Source organism: Rhinopithecus roxellana, chromosome 1 (assembly GCF_007565055.1).
Source record: "Rhinopithecus roxellana isolate Shanxi Qingling chromosome 1, ASM756505v1, whole genome shotgun sequence".
NCBI lineage: Eukaryota > Metazoa > Chordata > Mammalia > Primates > Cercopithecidae > Rhinopithecus > Rhinopithecus roxellana.
The window spans coordinates 106,258,792-106,279,016 of NC_044549.1; the positions used below are offsets into that span (position 1 = coordinate 106,258,792).

A 20,225-nucleotide genomic window follows, 5' to 3' on the forward strand; every position below is an offset into this window, starting at 1 on the left:
GCTGGCAATGGGCTGCGCTCCTTTGCAGGGGGAGATGCGCTCTTATTTTTTGAATTTCCAGCTTTTCTGCCCTGCTTTTTCCCCATCTTTGTGGTTTTATCTGTCTCTGGTCTTTGATGATGGTGACGTACTGATGGGGTTTTGGTATAGGTGTCCTTCCTGTTTGATAGTTTTCCTTCTGACAGTCAGGACCCTCAGCCATAGGTCTGTTGGAGATTGCCTGAGGTCCACTCCAGACCCTGTTTGCCTGGGTATCAGCAGCAGAGGTTGCTGAAGATAGAATATTGCTGAACAGCGAGTGTACCTGTCTGATTCTTCCTTTGGAAGCTTCCTCTCAGGGGTGTACTCCACCCTGTGAGGTGTGGGGTGTCAGACTGCCCCTAGTGGGGGGTGTCTCCCAGCTAGGCTACTCAGGGGTCAGGGACCCACCTGAGCAGGCAGTCTGTCCGTTCTCAGATCTCAACCTCCGCGTTGGGAGATCCACGGCTCCCCCCAAAGCTGTCAGACAGACTCGTTCGCATCTGCACCGGCCCCGCTGCTTCCCCTGTTGGACTTCAGCTGTGCGCTGTCCCCAGAGGTGGAGTCTACAGAGACAGGCAGGCTTGAAAATGGAAGACATTTTTAAGAATCCTCTGTGGAGAAAGAAATAAAAGCTGATTTTCTGAAAAATCAGAAACCTACAATGTGAAAGCAGAGGGCAATTAGCAGGATAACCATGAAATGATACAACTGTTCATTGCATGGAGTAGGGAAATGTGATCTCATAGGTCTGTTGTTAACTTGTGTGATAGGCAGAGGACTAGTCTCCCTAAAGATGTCCAAACTCTATACCCAGAACTTGTGAATATGTTACATTACATGGCAAAGGGGAATTAAGGTTGTTAGTCAGCTGACTTTAAAATAAGGGAAGGATCCTGGATGACCCAGGTGGGCCCGGTGGAATCACAAGGGTCATTAATATGGAAGAGGAAGCAAAAGAGGAAGTCAGAGAGAAGTGTTAGGAGAAGAGTGCCCCCTGCCATTGCTGGCTTGAATCTGCTTCGATGATGGAAGAGGAGAGCCATGAGCCAAGGAATGTGGGCAGGGCCTTTAGAAACTGGTAAGGACTAGGAAACAGATTCTTCTCTAGCGTTGCTAGAAGGAAAGCTGCCTTGCTGACATCTTGATTTTAGCTCATTAAAACCCATTTCAAACTTGTGAGTTCTAGAACTGTAAGATCATAAATCTGTAGTGTTTAAGCTATTAAATTTATGGTAATTTGTTACAGCAGCAATATGAACCTAGTAAAACCTGTATGATAGATTTTAAGTACCTGACATGAAATGTTGAGCTAGAAGCCTGCTTAGGGATTCTTTGTTATGGGCAGGAGACATTGAATGGGATTACACAGATATAGAGGATCCATTTAAGAAATGACCCTTTCAGCAAAAAGAGGCAAACCCCTCCCTCCCTGTCTTCCGTCTCAACCCAAATCTGGGAGAGTCTGACTCCAAAGGAAGAACCCCCTCCCAACCCATATCTGCAAGAAATTCTTAAACGTAGCCACGGTTGAGATCAGAGGATCAGAGCTGAAGCCATACACAGGCTTTCCCAGTCAAAGACTAAGGGTTGAGCTGGAATAATCAAGGCCCTACACAGAAGTGGACTCTGCAGCACAGGTGGGCTTGGCATGAAAGCTCAACATTACCTTTAGCCACACTGGGGAAGGGCTGATGCCATTTCCTGAGTGAGAGGAACTTCATGGTATATATATATATATTCCTCTCAAGGAGCTCCCCTAGACGGGGTCACACGTTGTGATCAGCACCCCATCCAGAACTTTACCAAACCCACCTCACCATCAAATTGCATCAATCTTGTGTCTCGCTCCATTTGGCAGAGATCTCAAGCTAGAGGTCTGAGGGCTACCGGTGAGCAGCAAATCTTTTGTTATGGATTGAATTGTGTCCCCCCAAAATGATATGTTGATGTTCTAACCCCCTCCCCTGGTACTTGTGAATATGGATCTTATTGAAAATAAGGTCTTTTAGATGTAATCAAGTTGAGATGAGGCCATACTCAATTAGGTTGGGCCCTAATCCAGTGACTGGTATCTTTATAAGAAAAGGAAAAATTTGAACACAGACACACAGGAAGAATACCATGTGATAATGGAAGCTGAGACCAGAGTGATGCTTCTCCAAGCCAAGGAACACCGGCAACCACCAGAAACCAGGAGGATGCAAGGAAGGATTCTCTCCAAGGGCCTTCAGAGACAGCATGGCCCTACTCGTACACCTTGGTTTCAGACTTCTAGCTTCCCAAACTGTGAGAATACATTCCTATTGTTTTAAACCATTCGATTTTCTGTAACCTTTTATAGCAACCCCAGGAAACAAACACACCTGTCATATGAGATCTGCAGCATTAGCCCACAGTGTTGCTTTTTACAAATTTGAATCAGTGAATGTCAGAAGTATTCAGGAAATTCCACATAAAAACCTAGATTTTTGACTTTTATCAAAAAATCAGAAAATCTGGCAACACAGGGCCTATATTCTTGCATGTCCTCAATTAGCTGACATAAGAGGCAGCTACCCTCATTAGACAAGTTTTGATAGACTGAATGATGTCCACATCCTAATCCCAGAAACATATTAATACAGTAGTCCCTCTTTATTCTTGGTTTTGCTTTTTGCTGGTTCCATTACCCTGGTCACCCATGGTCTAAAAATGTTAAATAGAATATTCCAGAAATAAGCAATTCATACATTTTAAATTACATGCTATTCTGAGCAGTGGGATGGAATATCTTGCCATTTCACTCCATCCCACCCAGGACATGAATAATCCCTTTGTCCAGTGGACCCACATTGTAGACGCTCCATACCCGTTAGTCACTCAGTGGCCTTCCCTGTTATCAGACAGTCATGTTGTGGTATTGCAATGCCTGTGTTCAAGTAACCCTTATTTTACTTAACAGTGGTACCCAAACACAAGAATAGTGCTCCCAGTATATTGCTATAAATGTTCTACACTATTATTATTGTTGTCAATCTATTACTATGCCTAATGTAAAACTTTTTCATAGGTATGTATATATAGGAAAAAACATCATATATACAGGATTTGGTACTATCCATAGTTTCAGGCATCCACTGGATAATGGAACTTATCCCCCATGGATAAGGGAGACTACTGTATGTTACCTAACTGACTGAAGGGATTTGCAGATGATCAAGTTAAAGACCTTAGGGTGGGGCCGGGGGGGGGGTGGGGACATTATCCTGGATTATCCAGATGGGCCCAATTAATCAAAAGAGTCTTTATAAGGGAAAGGGGGAGGCAGGAGAGTCAGAGAGATGTGACCAGGGAAGCAGAGGGAGGAGGGTTATGTGATGTGGGGCCACTAGTCAAGGAATGAGGATGGCTTCTAGAAGCTGGAAAAGTAAAGGAAACAGAATCACCCCAAAAACTTCCAGAAGGAACACAGGTTTGTGAGCACTTTGATTTTAGCACAGTGAGACCCATGTTGGACTTTTAACCTTCAGAACTGTGAGATAATAAATTCATGTTGTTTTCAGCCACCAAGCCTGTGACACTTTGTTACAGCAGCAATAGGAAATCTATACATAAAAGCATCCATTTGCATCAGGCCCCACCCTGCCCCATTTCTCTCACTCATTTCAGTACCTATCTGGCTCCTATGGCACTAGAATTTATTCTGCTACCTGAGGGCCCTGGCCCCTGTCAGGTCACACAAAGCAAAATGGATAAATTAATCCATAAAGGGAAAAGCATATGCATTTTAGCAAAGTCTTCCTAAAGAAGACTTTAAAGATGTTTTAACTCCGCACCTAGAAATCCAGCCAGGGAAGCTACTCTACTTGTCAGCAAGTAGAGTGTTGACATCGAGCTAAATAAAGCCAACTGATGAGAGGCCCTGAATGTTTATTAAATAGTTTAGATTCGACCTAGAGATTGCAAGGCACCTTCAGAAAATTCTAAGCAGAAAAGAAACCTGTCCAAGAAAAGACAAGGGAGAAGTGCATTAGAGAGGGACACATATTAATTTTGCTGTGGATCTAGCATATTCCAAGAACCAAGGAAGGTTCAAATAATTAATTACTTCATTTAACTTTTGCAATAAACCTGGAGAAAGGTTCTTTTTATCTGTGATTGTGGATTAGATTGAAACTCAAATAAGTTAGTAAGTAGGAGTTAGAAAGCAGTAGAACTAAGGTGTATAACTCCAAAGCAAGTTCTACAAAGCCTCTCTGCTCCCCGTCAGTTTAATGGTGCAATGAGAAGGACATGAGGAGAGAAGAGGCTGGATAAGGAGACAGCAGCCAAGGGCAGCAAAGAACAGCAGTGAAGTGGGCTAGAAAGGCTATACTACACCTTGGCCAAGGTTTGAAGAGAATCACATGGTAGAAGTGCAGGACAAAAAGATAAGGTGAGGGCCAAGAGAATGACAGTGCCATTGACAGGCATGAAGCAGGGAAAGAGAATAAATTTGAGAGTAGGAAGACTTAGGGAGGCAGAGGAACTCAATCTTTTCAGCAGCCAGGGGGAAGGAAATTCTGTCAGCCTGTATATCCTTGAAGTCATACCCACAAATATACGTGTCTGTGTTGCTTTTAGACCAACATACTTTTCTTTTGTTTTCCAAACAGTTCAGAGGGGAAGGAAGCCATGGTGTCATCCTGTTTCTGTACAGCCTGATCTTCTCCAGAACATTTGAAAGGTAAATTCTACAGATGTTTGCACAAGTATTTTCTATAGGATTGGGATCACATAAACAGTGTAATCTTGTGTTGAAAAATCTCCATGTTGGAAACCTGAATGCAATGTTTTTTTCTAGTAGATTCTCTTTGGTTGACACGTCCTTTCCTATAGTTGGTTTGGCCATCTTATTGGGCAAGTGGATGTCGTCAGTCAAGTTTGAATCTGTTCTTATAGTACCCTAGTAGGTTCCTCCTTCTTGTGGCTATAAATATTGGTGGACAGCACCAAAGCTTGTTTGTACAAGTTTCATAAAAAAATATATTTTATTATTTAGATGCACAATAAGGTATATCCTCAAATATGTATTTTGTCTCTATGATATGCAAAGTTCTGTTCTTGGTACCATGGAAGGCACAAAGAAGAGAAGATATATCACTGTCCTCCTGCAGAGTCCAGGCTGGGAAAGACTGGGATGTACACAGAGATGCTAGGCAAGTCCCAGGAGGTACCTGATGTGCCAAATGAGATGTAAGAAGAATGAGTCTCTGTGGGCTCCATAGGAGAAAGGGCCCTCTGCTGACAGGGTGGTCAGGGAAGGCTTCAGGAAAGAAATAGACTTTCTTCTGAACCTTGAAAGAAAGGTAACTTCTGGAGAGTCAGAAATAGAGGACTCTCGGGAGGGAAGAATTACGAGTCCTGCAGCAGTAGTCCCGAAGCTTGTCTTTTATATACCACCATCACATTTTTATGGTGTATGTTATCATTCGCTTAATAGTTAAAAAAAAATACACATTTAAATATCAACCTCTTCCTAAATGTTAATGTCCTTTAAATGATGTACCAGGCTAAAGGTAAATGTATTAAAATAAATATATCATTATTAAAATTCTAAAATGTTCAAGTCTATACCACCTAAAATCATACCACCCTTTGAGAAGCATTATCCTGAGTTGTATCTGATGCCACGATGGTACTCACCATGCTTGACCCAAGTCTTTAAGTCTCATTCACAGAAGGACATAATCTCCAGTTCCATGAATAGATTTGTTCAAGAACACATAGAGTTCACATACTAGTACGCAGCAACTCCCCACTAAGTGACAGCGGGAGCCACATTCCACCGTGACCTTATATTGTCAAGGGTGAGACCATGGCCCCTGACATAACAGTAGAAGCTGACCTTCTGCAGCCAAGAAATGGCCACAGTGGTGTTTTCCATTTGGACAATCTGTTGATATCTGCCTTGAACCAGCACCCTCTGGTGTGGTCATGTGTCACCACCCTGAGCCAAGTGCATTCCTTGTCACGTAGAACAAAGAGCTTCTCTACTGAGCCCAGCATCCACCCAGAGCACACACACAGGGATTCTAACATTTGAGACATCTGCACCTTCTCTCTTACCACTTATTACTCACTTCCCCCAACTGCATCCACCTCTGCAACCCCAGTCCTAGAGGCTTTCCCTGTGAGAGATGGAAAAGTGCAAGTGAGAAACAGTGACTAGGAGAGCCCGTGTTACTGCTGCTTTGTGTTTTGGGGGAAAAGAAGCTACAGGCTCCCGGTGCAATCATTGTCTCTGACTGGATGCCAATGGCTTCTCCCATTCTGCAGGCTTCAAATGGACCTAGATGTCACCACTACTCAGCTGCTACAACCAAATGCTGGAGGCTTCCTGTGCAGGCAGGTGAGCTGGAAGATTCTGCCTTTCTATTGTAGAATCTGAATTAGTTGAATGCCACATGCAGAGTTTGAAAAAGAAAAACAATCTGAATTAGTCTTGTTTTCTAATTAAATATATTCTCTCCTTAAGTAAAGAGCAATCCAGTTATCTTTGAAAGAGTATGAAGACACTACCCTGGGTTGCGTCAAAATCTACCATCCAATTTTCATAACAGTCCTCCCTAGTTTACCTCCGAGAGCCCTTCATCTCTGAGATCCTAGCAACAGCAGAAAATATCTTGACAAGACCTACCAGGAATCCCTAATAACTGAAAAAAAAGTGCTATAAAAACATCTTAGCTTCATGCTTCTTAAATCACAACCATGGAAAACAACATTTAAAAGATCTATAAAGGGAGGAAGGGCATTAAGATGAGAGTGGGGTACAGAGGGAGTTATGGGGTAAGGTTTAAGAAAAAAAGCTAATAAATGATTGTTTTAACTCTACCAAATATTTAGGACATATTTTTCCTGAAATATGTATCATGTGATTTCATTCTTTTCACTAAAATAGTAATTTTTAATGATTTTTAAGAGAAAAAATTAAGTCATTGTTTCATTGCTACCTAAAATGTAAGTATCTGTAAAATATGCTCTCCAGGCAGTTCTGAACATGATTTTAACTGGAAGAGCAAGTCCCAATGTCTTCAATGGCTGTGAGAAGGGAAAGTCTCAGGAAACACTACATGGAGTCTTGACCCGCAGTGACGTCGGCTATTTGCAGTGGGGTAAGGACGCCTTGGAAGATGACAGACTCTCACAGGCAAGTGAGTTCCAGTCCTCAACCACACAACCAGAACGTCAATATTTTAACAGTTTAAAAGTCTGTCTGTTCAGGCAATTCAAACCTGAGCCTACTTTCTCCCTGACTGTCTGCCTGTGTACCTCCCTCCCACCACACATAGACATTCAGGGAAATTTCCACAGATGGAAATATCCCAGTCTACTTGCTTCACATTTTATTTTACATATTTTATGTATATAAAAAAGGTAATAAAATACATACATTTTAAAGCAATATTTGAAATATACAGATACCCCATTTAATGAGGTTGACAAACATATATATATATGTTTATATACACACATAGATAAAGGAAAAGTCCTCTGTCATCCCCATGCAGCTACACAACCCCTTCGCAGAAATAAATACTGTTAGCAGTTGATGGGTGTCCTCCCAATCCTTCATTTATGCAAATGAATGCACACAGCCTACATATTGCTCAAAGCTTAAAAAAAAAAACCACTGGAAAAAAAAGGGGGCCCCTACATTTGAAGCTCCTGTCAAAAAGCTTTCCAGCTCAGGGGATTTATAACTTCTGACAACCAGAAAGTAAAATGTCCTGTTGAAAAGCACAACCAGGGAATTAAGTAAGATGTGATTCTGTGAAAACAAACAGAAGAGTGACAAAGCAAACCTACCCACCCCAAACCACAAATCAAAGCTGCTTCTGTGATATTTCACAAAAATTTCATCCTAAAATCCAGGGAAGATGAGGCAGATTCTGTAACAACACTTTTCTGGAATGACCTTGAAACCAGTTCAGATGTCATTCAATTTGATGGAGGATGTAAACCCCCACAAGCCTCCCAACCACCTCTCCCAGATACCAGCAGCAAACAAGGCCTCGCTGCTCAGCATCTGTCCTGTCCTCCAGCTCTCCTGGTTCCTGCTCCAAATACCTTTCATGTATATAAGGCTTTATCTGTCCCTCTTTCTACTGTTGTCTCCAGCTACTATGTTATTCATGAAATCAGCATCTTGCAACACATACATATCGTATGTCTGATGCCATCAAAAAAATAGTGTCTGACTATAGCAGAATTGGCATATTTTGTGTACAAGTGTGCTTTAAAAATATGCGTATTGTTCCTTGAGTTTGTATTCTTTGTTCATCATAGAAAAATGTGAAGTGACAGACAAGGTAAAAGTAAAAGAAGTAAAACAAATTTCGTTACCCAGGGATCAATCTTTTCAGGAATGTTTTCCAGAAATACTTTTTTTCTTTCTCATATCAGTGTGTCTTTTTTTTTTTTAAATAGAGACAGGGGTCTTACTGTGTTGCCCAGGCTGGTCTTGAACTCCTGTGTTTAAGTGATTCTCCTTTCTCAGCCTCCCAAAGTGGTGAGATTACAGGTGTGAGGCACTGTGCCCGGCCATATCAATGTGTCTTATTCTACTCTTCTGAAACCTGCTTTTCTCATTTAACACAAATATCTCATTTAATAACAAATATGAGTATATGACCCTTTATTTATTGTTGAGACAGAGTCTGCTCTGTCACCCAGGCTGGAGAGCAGTGGTGCCATTTCAGCTCACTGCAACCTCCATCTCCCGGGTTCAAGCGATTCTCCTGCCTCAGCCTCCCAAGGAGCTGGGATTGCAGATGCACACCACCGTAGCCAGCTAAGTTTTGTATTTTTAGTAGAGACAGGATTTTCGCCATGTTGGCTAGGCTGGTCTCAAACTCCTGACCTCAAGTGATCCACTCACCTTGGCCTTCCAAAGTGCTGGGATTACAGGCATGAGCCACTGCCTGACCTCTCATTATATTTAGAGGCTGCAAAGAGTTCTATTGTGTGGATGCGAAAGACTATACTTTGAATACACCCTGGACAGAGAATTGATTATTGCTGTAAAGCTCCTAACCACTTTTTTCAGATAATTTGGGAATTCATCTTAAAATCTGACTCATATAACAAAGAGTAAAACTAAGCCAGAAATAGAGGATTTATAGATTTCATTTTACATATTTTTCTTTTCTTTCTTTTCTTTCAACCATGTGTGGTCACTTGGTGTCCATGGTCTAACATTCTATAACTATAAGGACCCAGTAATATACCAAGACTTGGTTTGAAAATGGGGTGATATGCTGGAAACAAGTTCAAGTGGTGGTGACACAAAAATGCAATAATGATTTTAGTGTTTTGTCTATTATTACAAAAGCTCTTTCATAAGATTATTTCACTAGATCCTTGCTATAAACTAGAAAGATTTAAAATAGCATTTCTCATATTTCAGTCATTTGAGTAGGTAATTCAGAAGGTTTTTCATGTGTCTGTGCTACCCCTGCTATTATTTGCTTAATGTTTTTCTTTCAATCAATTCACTTAAAATGTGGTTCTAACCTTTTCTGCAGCAGTAACAGAAGCCATGGGCTTGATGTGCTGATTTTTTTAAATCAGCACATTAAAAAAAATGTGCTGATTAATTAAACCACATTTAATTAAACATTTGGTTTTTGTGCCATCCACTTCTTTTCCTACACAAGTCTGCTTGTGTAGAAGTATCCTTGTGCCATTCACTTTCATGCCACATGCCACCAATGAGCATACGCGCACCCATACACACACACACACACACACACGGGAACCTGGCATAAAGGTGAGGAAGTTCCTGTAGCATGTGCAAAATAACCCTGGCCTGAAAATCAGCAGGCTTGGCTGGAGGCCTCGCCATGCCATTCACAGGTGTGTAACTTGCACCAGTTTTACCCTCTCTGAGCCTCTTTCCTCACCTACAACACAGGTGCATTCATTCCACAAGCACCTGCCCTGCAACCTGATCAGATTAAGGACTGACATGAAGAGCAGAGGAAATCATGGTTGTTGAAGCTCATTGGAAGGCCAGAATATTCTATAGACATATAAGACTTTATAATAGAAGATAACAAGGCATAATGTTATAGTGTTTTATTCAACTATGTTCGTTCAGCACAGCTAAATGCTAATTGAATACTAATTGTCAGGCTCTGTGTCCAGATACAAAGATGAGCCATACTTGACCGTACATACACTGATTGCTACAGGAAGGATACAGGCAATAAATGCTAGAGAGCAGTGATGTCAACCCTGACTGCACATTGAAGTCACCTGGAGATCTTTTACAACTATCAATGCCCAGGTCATCCCCCGGAATAGTATCAGCTTTATAAGAATGTGTAGTCAAACAGGGCCCCATACTTTGTTTAATGTTCTAGTGTCTGGTGTCACTGTCTTGAAATTGTCAATGTTTGAACGAGGGCCCCTACATTTTCATTTTGCACTGGGCCCCACAAATTACATAGCCAACACTACCCAAAGACTGCTTCATTTGGTCTAGGAAGCATCTGGGCAACTGAAGTTTTTAAAGCCCATAGATGATTCTAAAGTGCAACCAGGATTAGAAACCTCTGTTGCAAAGCAGGGCTTCTCGACCTCTGCAGTACCGAAATTTTGAAGTGGTTAATTGTTTGTTGTGGAGGGATGTCCTGTCCACTGCAGGCTATTGAGCAGCATTCCTGGCCTCTGCCCACTAGATACCAGCAGCACTGGCCCCAGTGTGGCAATAAACATGTCTCCAGACATTTCAAAATGCCCCCCTGGGGAGCAAAATTGACCCTAGTTGAGAACCTCTGCTTTAGAGGAAGGAGAAAAAAATCTCTTTAGGCTTAGCTGATTAAATCCATGGTGTGCAGAATTGGCCAACTAGCTATTTCAACTGAACTTACAAGAAAGAGTATATCTTCTTTCAATCAGTATTAGAAAGGTCGACAGCTTTCGGTTCCTTCTTAACATTTGCAAGGCTTTGGAAACAAGTTGCAGGCTTTATCTTAAATTAAAATTAAACAGGTCTTTGTGAAATAGCTACTAAGTTGTTGTGAGAAAAGGGACTATATCAGAGACTATGCCATCACAGAGAGTCAAGAATTCACAGGGATCCAGCACTGCTGTTTTTTCTGGATCACATTTCTTTCTACACAAGTCTGCTCAGACCAATAGAACTGCTAAATCATGCTCTAAAGAAAATTACCTGCAAAGCCTAAAATATCCACCAATGATAAAGTGGATTTTTGCCGGGAACTTACAGTCAGTCAAGAGGCCACAGCGTAAGGTAAAAAAAAATAAGAGCTTTCCTGCTGGGAAGAGGGCAAAACATACCAGACCACAGGACCACTACCCAAATGCCTGCTCACAAACTGGAAATAGGGCAAAGGATGGAAACTGCCCAGGCTAGCTTTAAAATCCACATAGAAATTAGATCTGTAATGCTTCCATCTTTTTGAAAAGTGACTAATGTGGCTTTTCATCCTTCTTTCTTGGACTCGGTGTTCTCTCCCCAGAGAGATACCTGTGAATCCTGCCCTCAGTGAAAATTGCCTGAAATTGTACACTAATGGCTTGAAACCCTGAGGATGTTTATTATGTTGTCGCTGTCATGCACTTGAAATTTGGTTTTAAAAAAAAAGGTATTAAAGAGCGAATACAGGCTGGCAGTTAGTTTTCTTACTTGAACTCCTGGCATGTATGAATATGTTAGAAACATGCATATCAAGATGATTTTACCTGAAGATGCTTTTTATACCAGCTCATTATACAGAAAATATGTATGAAGTATATTTATAGTCAAGTTTATTTATACTTATATACTTAGGTATATTTATATTCAAGTATATGTGAAGCTTATTTATTCATTGTGCTAATAGCTTATTTATAACCTTGTGCATATAGCACCTATTGTGTTCCCGGCCCTTTAGGGGTCATTTCATTTATTTATTGAACCCCACTTCCACTCCAAGTTGTAATCAGTATTACTTTAAGCTCAAGCTCTATTGCTTGGTCATTCATTTTAGAGATAAGAAAGGCCAGGTTGAGGAATGGGGACTTACCCAAAGCTAGCAGCTAGGCAAGTGTCAGAGCCAGGGATATGAACCGAGTTCTATCTACATTCAATGATCACATTCTGTCCACTGGACCATGCTGCCTGCCATTATCATCTTTGCTTATTTTCTGATAAAGAGGTAAATATAGAAATGCCAGATCTTGGAATTATACTCTATCATCAGTAGTTTTATCATCTATTGTATCTATATATAGATATATTATATGGTCTATAATATCTGTTATAGGTATACTCATGTTGGTAGCATTTAAATGGTAGCAAATCACAGCATGACAGTTGTGCTCAACAAGCTGGAACTCAATCCACTGACCTCTAGGTTAGAGTGGTTGTGAGTTTGTGTTGATGGTGAACTGCCCCCACTTTACCTCCTGGTTTGGCACATCTCACTTGTCAGGTGTATGGAAATCCTAACCCTAGGAGACCAAGCTCAGTGGGTGCTCAGAGACATGCTAACCAGAAGACCATTTGACTGCATTATCCCCAGAAGTCGAATATTTCACAACATCCTAGCATAGAACTGAAACACAGTACAGAACAGAAGTTTATTCAAGAAAGAACATGATGTGCTTCTGGGACAGTGCACTAAGTATGACTGGACTGAAGACCCCTGCAGCCACTACCTTTCCTTTCTGATTCTGTATGAGACCCGTGAAAATGCCAGCTAGGCATATAAGTGCTTTGTGGATATTTAGTAGCTTCTGCCTATGGTAGGTGCAATGAATCTGAAGGTTATTTTTATGTACTGATAATAAAAACCTAATATCAGAAAGATTTCTTAGTTCAGAAGAAAACCAACATGCTGCCTGACAGGTAGATTCGGCTGTCAAGGTGAAACCCATCCTGTAATGCTGCCTCCGTCTTCCCTAAGTAAATCTCTTATTACTCTGTGATAAAATTGCAGAGATTGCAAAAACATGTGTCTTTCAGTCCCAATGTCACAGCCCAGTGGGTGAGACTTTAAAAAAAAAAGATGGTATTCTCATTAGATGACATGACAAGCCCCCCAGAGCCCACCAGACTGATGGTTCCTGCAGAACACAGCCAGCTACCACAAGATGAGGCACTATTTTGAAGCCTCCCTGTCACTTTTCTATTTGAAGGTACAGATTTGAGTGTGAGGTTCCAATACCTAAGTGAGAACATAAAGCAGTTTGAGTCTAACACCATCTGGAAAGCCTTGGGAGGTTCACATTATCTTCACACCTGCCACTGAGAAGAAAAATCCACTCTGATTTTTCAGGGACTGAAGCCATTTAGGTCTTGCCAGAATTACTCCTACGGCAGCCCTGGCAGCACACACCACTATCCCAGTCATACCTTCTTCCCCCTTTACTTTTTCCCTTTAGAGAGTCTGACAGGAAGAAATCCAACCATAGAAGTACCCAGTGAAGCGGTACGCACTGCACTCTGCCACTAAGTCACTGAGATAGCGCCCTGCAAACATGAACTAATTTGTCTTTACAACATACCTGCAAACTCAGTGAGAGAACTCACATCAAGTCTGTATTCCAGGTGGCAGAGATGAGAGCCAGACCATTAACAGTTATGCACAGGAATTGTCACCAGGAATCAGTGAAGAAAGGGAAGAAAGCACAACGTTTCAAACACCTTTCTCCTGTTCAGATTACCAGCCTGGGGCCTGGGGACTTGCAATATCATGCTCATTATGCAAAGGCATGTTCTAAGCCCCATTGTTCTAGACGGCATTCAAAAAAAGAATTACATGGACTCAGTTCTTGCACTCTGATATGTAGAATTTGTCCATCCTCCTTGCTGTCCTTGTAATTTTACATTGGTTTAAATGATATATGTTATGAAAAGCTTGATTGCTGCATTAATGCTGAAAATACTGGGCTTATTACACAATGAGTGAACTTAAGGAGAAAGGTATTTTATTTATAGCACCACTGTATCACAATTTAATTTCCTTTTTACCATGGCAACATGAAGCAACATGCACAAATTCAGCATTGATGGAATCTCACCAATAAAACATATTTAGAATCCTGCTTTTGGGGAGTAGCTGGTAAACTGTTTTTATCCAAAAGCAATACAAATGCTTAAAGCGAAAAATGCCAGTCAAACTGCTTATATGGTGTGCCAAGAAGAATGGGGGATGTAATCTCTGTCTGGATTCAGTTGGAAGGTGCTTTGTTTTGTTTTTTGCAAGACTCACTTTAAACCAGATGTGTTCTCAACTGTAATCTTAAGGCTTGCCTCTTAATACTCAAAGTGCAGCAACAGTCATGCATGACATTTCCCGTTTCATCAGAATCTCTCAGGGCAAGCGAGGTTCTGCTTGCTCACTGTGAGAGCTCTGTAAGGTCACTTTGCGGGGTTGAAGGTGGTTGCATTTTGACTACTTCATTTTCTTCCTACTAGAACAAAATCTTGAGTGTCTTTGAGCTCAGGAAAGAAAACTGTTGTACTGCTGCATAAAATAACAATAGTGTGTCAGTCAGCACCTGACAGAGTATGTTTATCTGAGTGTCAGGTGAATTTCATCTACATTACAAATATTCTGTGAAACAATATCATTTATGTGTATATTCTATTACACCTACCCAGACTAATTTATAGGGAATATCATTAGATTCAAACTGACCAGAATGTCCACTTGAAGTTCCATTGGAAGTACCTTTTGCAACAAACAGCTCTCAATCTCCTAGTTTCATTCAAGTTTTTCAACCTTGATAATTCCATGACTTCCTGTATAACATATTTTGATTACATATAAGCTTAATACAGAAGGGTGCCATAGCAAGAAGGCCTAAGAAAGAAAGTGCTTATTTTATAACTAATAAATAGTTACAAAGTTATTTGGAAATTGGTGGTGGATATCTGGAACTAAAACATATGCTACTGCTTCAATGGCACATCTTCACTGTTTTATTTCTGATGCAGCCGGTGGGCAGACTTGCCCCGTGTTTGGTATGTGAAATGCCCACAATATATTCAGCCTGGAGGAGCTAACTCCAGCAAATCCTGTACCCACTATGCAGATGAGTAAATCCTGCACCCATTATGAACATGTCCTGATTGGGTGCTAGGTTTCCACCCTTTTGTAAACTACCAGCTGAGGTCATTTCTTTTCAGCACAGCAATGTAAATTTTCTGTGGTAGCTAAAAGTGAAACACTGACAGACAAAAGCATCTCTGATTCACCCACTCACCCAGAGCTGAAGAATTTAAACTCAAGGAAACAAAGAGATTTGAATAGAATTATTGAGAAATCAAAAATGTCAAGTTATTAGCCTTTAATACTTGGGTTGATAAAGCACGTGATAATTTTTCAAAGCTGGATTTCCACAAAACAGAATTTGTTCCTGAACAAACAGTACAACTCTGAGGACTGACAAGAAACAGAATGGCAACACGGGTCCCTTCAGTTACAGGAAGAAAGGCCAAGCTAAGGGGCCCAGGAATTCTCCTTGGCGTCACATGGAAATCATGGGTTTGTCCATGTCACTCATGTTTATCTCTTTAGGTTTATTTCAGGTTGAAATAACTTTTAACCAGTTTTTAAAAATTGTTGCAATAAATTTTGATGGAAAGCTTTTAAAAATATGTGCTTCCCTGCCTGTGTAAACAAACTGATGGTTATCACTGATAGAAACGCACTAGAAGTGTGGAGGACCGCTGCCCTTTTACTACATCCCCTTCCCCGCTCCTACCCCGCAGGGCTGGTTTTTGCAAATCTCATTCACCAGCTATAAGAATTCAAGGCCAGGCCAGGTACAGTAATTCCAATATTTGGGAGGCCAAGGCAGGTAGATTGCTTGTGTCCAGGAGTTTGAGACCAGCCTGGGCAACATGGCAAGATGCTGTCTCTACAAAAAATACAAAAATTTGTCAGGCATGATGGTGTCCACCTGTAGTCCCAGGGGCTGAGGTGGGAGGATCACTTGAGCCCAGGAGGTCAAGGCTGCAGTGAGCCAAGAGCACACCACTGCATTATAGCCTGGGTGACAGAGCAAGATCCTGTCTTAAAAAAAAAAAAAAAAAAAAAAAACAAGGCTAAATTGATTGACAGGTACTTAAAAAAAAAACAGATAACAAGCTGCTGTCTAGGAACATCTTCACAATTGATCTGCATGTTAACCTGTACATATATGTGTATACGTGTGATGTGTGTATGTGTTTCCCTCATTTTCCAGAAGCTATTTGATATATCTTCAATATCCTTTTATCTATATTCTAAATAGTTGATGTTGCCAGAAGTCTTACCACCACCTGCTGAATGAATTATTGCCTTATCTTGGGAATGGCAGCAGACATGCTAGTCTCTAGAATAAGAGAATTAGAGTTCTCTTATTCTACCACTACATTCCTGTTTTAGTTTATCTATTTATTCTTTACCTCACCTCAAAACCAAACTGAAGTTGTTTCACCTCCTCTATGAGGTCACCAAAAAAATTTTTAATATAATCCATTAAGATAAAAATGGAAGCATCACTACACCAGATCATTCATAAATGCAAATTTATTCATGACGAAGCCTTCATTTGAAATCTTACTCTATGTACAATGCCTTGCACAGCGACAAGTGCAACAAGAAACCTCAGAGCTCCTTTTTGGTCACGATCAGGTATTGGCATGTGTCACAATGTTTCAAAATCTATATGTTTATCTGCATTCCCCTTCCTCCTTCCAGGTGGGCAGCATGCTGAAGACTCCCAAATTACCTATTTGGCTGTGCAACATCAATGGAAATTACAGCATCCTTTTTTGCACAAACAGGCAGCTCTTATCAGACTGGAAAATGGAGCGTCTCTTTGATCTGTACTTTTACAGTGGCCAGCCCTCACAGAAAAAGCTTGTGCATCTTACAATAGGTGAGCATTTCAGACTCCAAGTGTTGTGGACTTTAATATGCTCAAAGAGATGCGGCTGCCGATGTTTAACAACTGTGTGGATATTCATGCTAGCTCTGCAGGAAAGTGCTTAGTCTCAGGTTCTGAAATGAAGCTCACACATGAATCCCACAGCCCTAAACCCAAGCATTGCAATGTGGGAATTCTAAACTTGCTTTACCTAGGAGAAGGGGGGTTAGAAATAGCACAGAGGAACCGACAACTTTTAGGTAAGAGAAAAACAAAAGGTATGGCGCCAAATTTCCAAAAACCATTCTCCAGGGCTTTTGAACTTGGAGCATGAGGTATTTAATACCTGAGGAAATAATTGGGAAAACCCAGGGGAGAATTGGCTGATGCTATCTCACGACCAAACATCAGAGAATCATCCAGTGACAGAAGTAACCAAACTGATAGTACATTTCTGTTTAAATGAGCGCAAAAGGCATTTTTGAGGTCCTACTGTGTGCCAGGCACAGGGCTAGACACTGGGAAAACAATGATGAATATGGCACAGGTCTGCATGGTGGCTCCTCTGTAGTCACACACACTGGTTTCTTTTATTCCAAAAAGTTCCACAAACCGTTAGAAAGGTTCCAATCCAACAGGAGAAGCAGACAACCAAACAGGTCATTTCAGTGACAAACTCCTGAGGGAAAAAGACTAACCTTAAAATGTCTTTAAACATTGACCTCTGGACAAGGTATTAACACTGGACAAACTGGGAGTTTGTATCCGTAGCCTTAGCTGCATTTATGAAGCATTACTGAATCTGACTTTGCACCACAAGCCTGGCGTTAAGTAATCTTCCATTATTACGTGTGGAAAAGCATCTAGTGACTATTTTATCTGTGCAGTTCCTAATTCTCTTTCTTTAATTATGAGAAATACATATTAACCCATTTAATTTAGTATAACATTGACAATATGTTCCTTAAAATATATTGTTGTTTCTACCTCAACTTCCTTCTTTGCATAAAGCAACATTTTTCATTGGCTCACAAGAATCATCTGCTTTCTGTTCTGGGCATTGTGTTGAAAACCTCACAGGCATTAACCCGTAACATTCCCAATAGCCACATGAGGTAAGTACTAGGATTTCTATTTTTATGAAGTGGAAATTATGGTGCCCAACAAGTAACTACTAATTGAATAAATGAAGTTTAGCAATAGATGCTAAGTACCTTCTTAAATGTCACCTGGCTAATAAGAGATAAACTCAAGCCCCAAACCCAGTTCTTGCCTACCCCATTAGAATGCCTTGCCCTCCATCCAAAAATGTGAATGTATTCTGAGAAGCATTGAGAAGTGGGGTCGGTTGGTTGTTTGGAGATGGAGTCTCACTCTGTCGCCCAGGCTGGAGTGCAGTGGGGCAATCTGGCTCACTGCAACTTCCACCTCCCGGGTTCAAGTGATTCTTGTGCTTCAGCCTCCCAAGTAGCTAGGATTACAGGCACCTGCCACCACACCCAGCTAATTTTTTGTATTTTTGGTAGAGACAGAGTTTCACCATGCTGGCCAGGCTGGTCTTGAACTTCTGACCTCAGATGATCCACCCGCCTCGGCCTCCCAAAGTGCTGGGACCACAGGTGTGAGCCACCATGCCTGGCCTCTTTTGTCTTTTTTTTTTTTTTTCTGACAATATTTAGTAACCTATACCTTGTTCTAGGTGTCACATCATGGTTCCAGAAGGTGTATTACACAGCTTACCAACAGTTATGCACAACAACCCAGGTTACCACTGACTTATTCGGTCTGGGGCATTTCAGCACACCACCTGTTTGAATCCCCCTCTGCTTAACCAGTTGTAGGAGCACAGCTTGCCGAGCTTGCTGCGCCTGACTCCTGCCCACCCACCCTTCTTTAGTGGCTTCCTCTGGAATGGTGTTCATAGGCTTGGGTCTAAATGCTGGCTGTTCCTTCTTCAGATACTCACTCCCACCATTGGGAAAGAGACCAACAGGAAGAGAAACATGGACCAAGACGGCGGTTTTCACCAGTGGAGATGGCAATCAGAACCAAGTGGAGCGAGGCCACCATCAACTGGAATGGGACCATTCCTTTTTTCTAAAGGGAAAACTAGGCCATGCAACAAAGTCTGAAGTGTCAGAACTGCTGGGATGCAAAAGCCTAATGTGGGGGGAGACCACTCATTTCTATATTTCTCATTTATGAGCCCCACAAAAAAAAATACCATTAGCTGTTTTTTCATTTTTAAAGTATCTGGTAAATCCCTAGCTGTCAGCGTTGTAGGAGAAACACAGGCCCCTACACCAGGGCCTGCATGGTGGCGCCTCTGTAGGCACATAGACTGGTTCCTTTCTTTTATTCAAAAGAGAAAATGAAGACTCTCTCTTGAATGTTTTTCCAAAGTTGTCTTTTCTTGGTATAATTCTCCATGAGGATTATGGAAGCAGGCTGCTAGCTTTCATTTGGGGATGAAGTCATTGGTAATGAATCATCGGATTTTTAGTTATGGCAAGAACTCAAGCCTTCTCAAGGACTTCCTGGTATGGACAGCATTCCTTTCCAAGGCTATAGTTCATATGCCCACATTAGCAAGTTCTTGTCATTAAAATAGTAAATGGGCTTCTTGGGGTTTGAAGCAGGGGCTATTCCTGGTAGACTGGCAGCTATAGCAGTTGACGTGGGTTTCAGTAGCCACAAGGAGACATTCTTTTTATTAGCAGTATGTTTGTTTCTTTTCTTCAACACTGGATATAAATAAATAGACAAACTGAGAAAAATTCTGATTTCTACATAAAATTATATATAAGAATAAAATCTCTTGTGTCATTATTCAAAGGGGAAAACAATTCTTTTTAGAATATACTCTTTCCCTGTCCTGATAAATGCCTATGTTCTTTCCGAAGAGATACACAGAGTAAACACATATTCCTTCTAAAAGAAGTACACGAGAATAATGTAGACACTACCACCCACCCCACTAATCTGCCACCTCACAGATGTAGGGCTCTGTATTCACAATCCAAAGGTTAGTTTCCAAAGAACAATCTTTCTGCATTCATTCAAATTAATTGATTAAATGCATTTGCGTTTGGCTCAAAGAATAATGTTTTAACTTAAGGACCATGTAGAAAATGAAACTTCAAGGTGAATAACAAATTATGTCAGAAAAGAAAGGCAATTTGGCTTGGATTGCAGATTATAATATCTTTATCGTCGGTGTCTTCATTGAGGATTTTAAATACACCAGACAAATAAGTAGATCCCTACAGACTCTGGTCTTATGTGGTCTTAATCTTACTTATATTGCGCTTTTC

The 20,225-nt window shown here is 41.1% G+C and overlaps 1 protein-coding gene across 1 annotated transcript in view; it reads left to right on the forward strand.

Annotated features, from left to right (window-relative positions):
- Positions 1-19,668, forward strand: part of MINDY4B (MINDY family member 4B) — a 42,424-nt gene extending 22,756 nt beyond the window's left edge. Inside the window, exons 8-12 of the mRNA XM_030928764.1 lie at positions 4,656-4,726; positions 6,319-6,391; positions 7,028-7,189; positions 16,743-16,923; positions 18,870-19,668. Coding sequence (XP_030784624.1) covers positions 4,656-4,726; positions 6,319-6,391; positions 7,028-7,189; positions 16,743-16,923; positions 18,870-19,012 — 630 coding nt within the window. The 3' untranslated portion in view covers positions 19,013-19,668. The remainder of the gene's footprint in view (positions 1-4,655; positions 4,727-6,318; positions 6,392-7,027; positions 7,190-16,742; positions 16,924-18,869) is intronic.
- Positions 19,669-20,225: the final 557 nt, after the last annotated feature.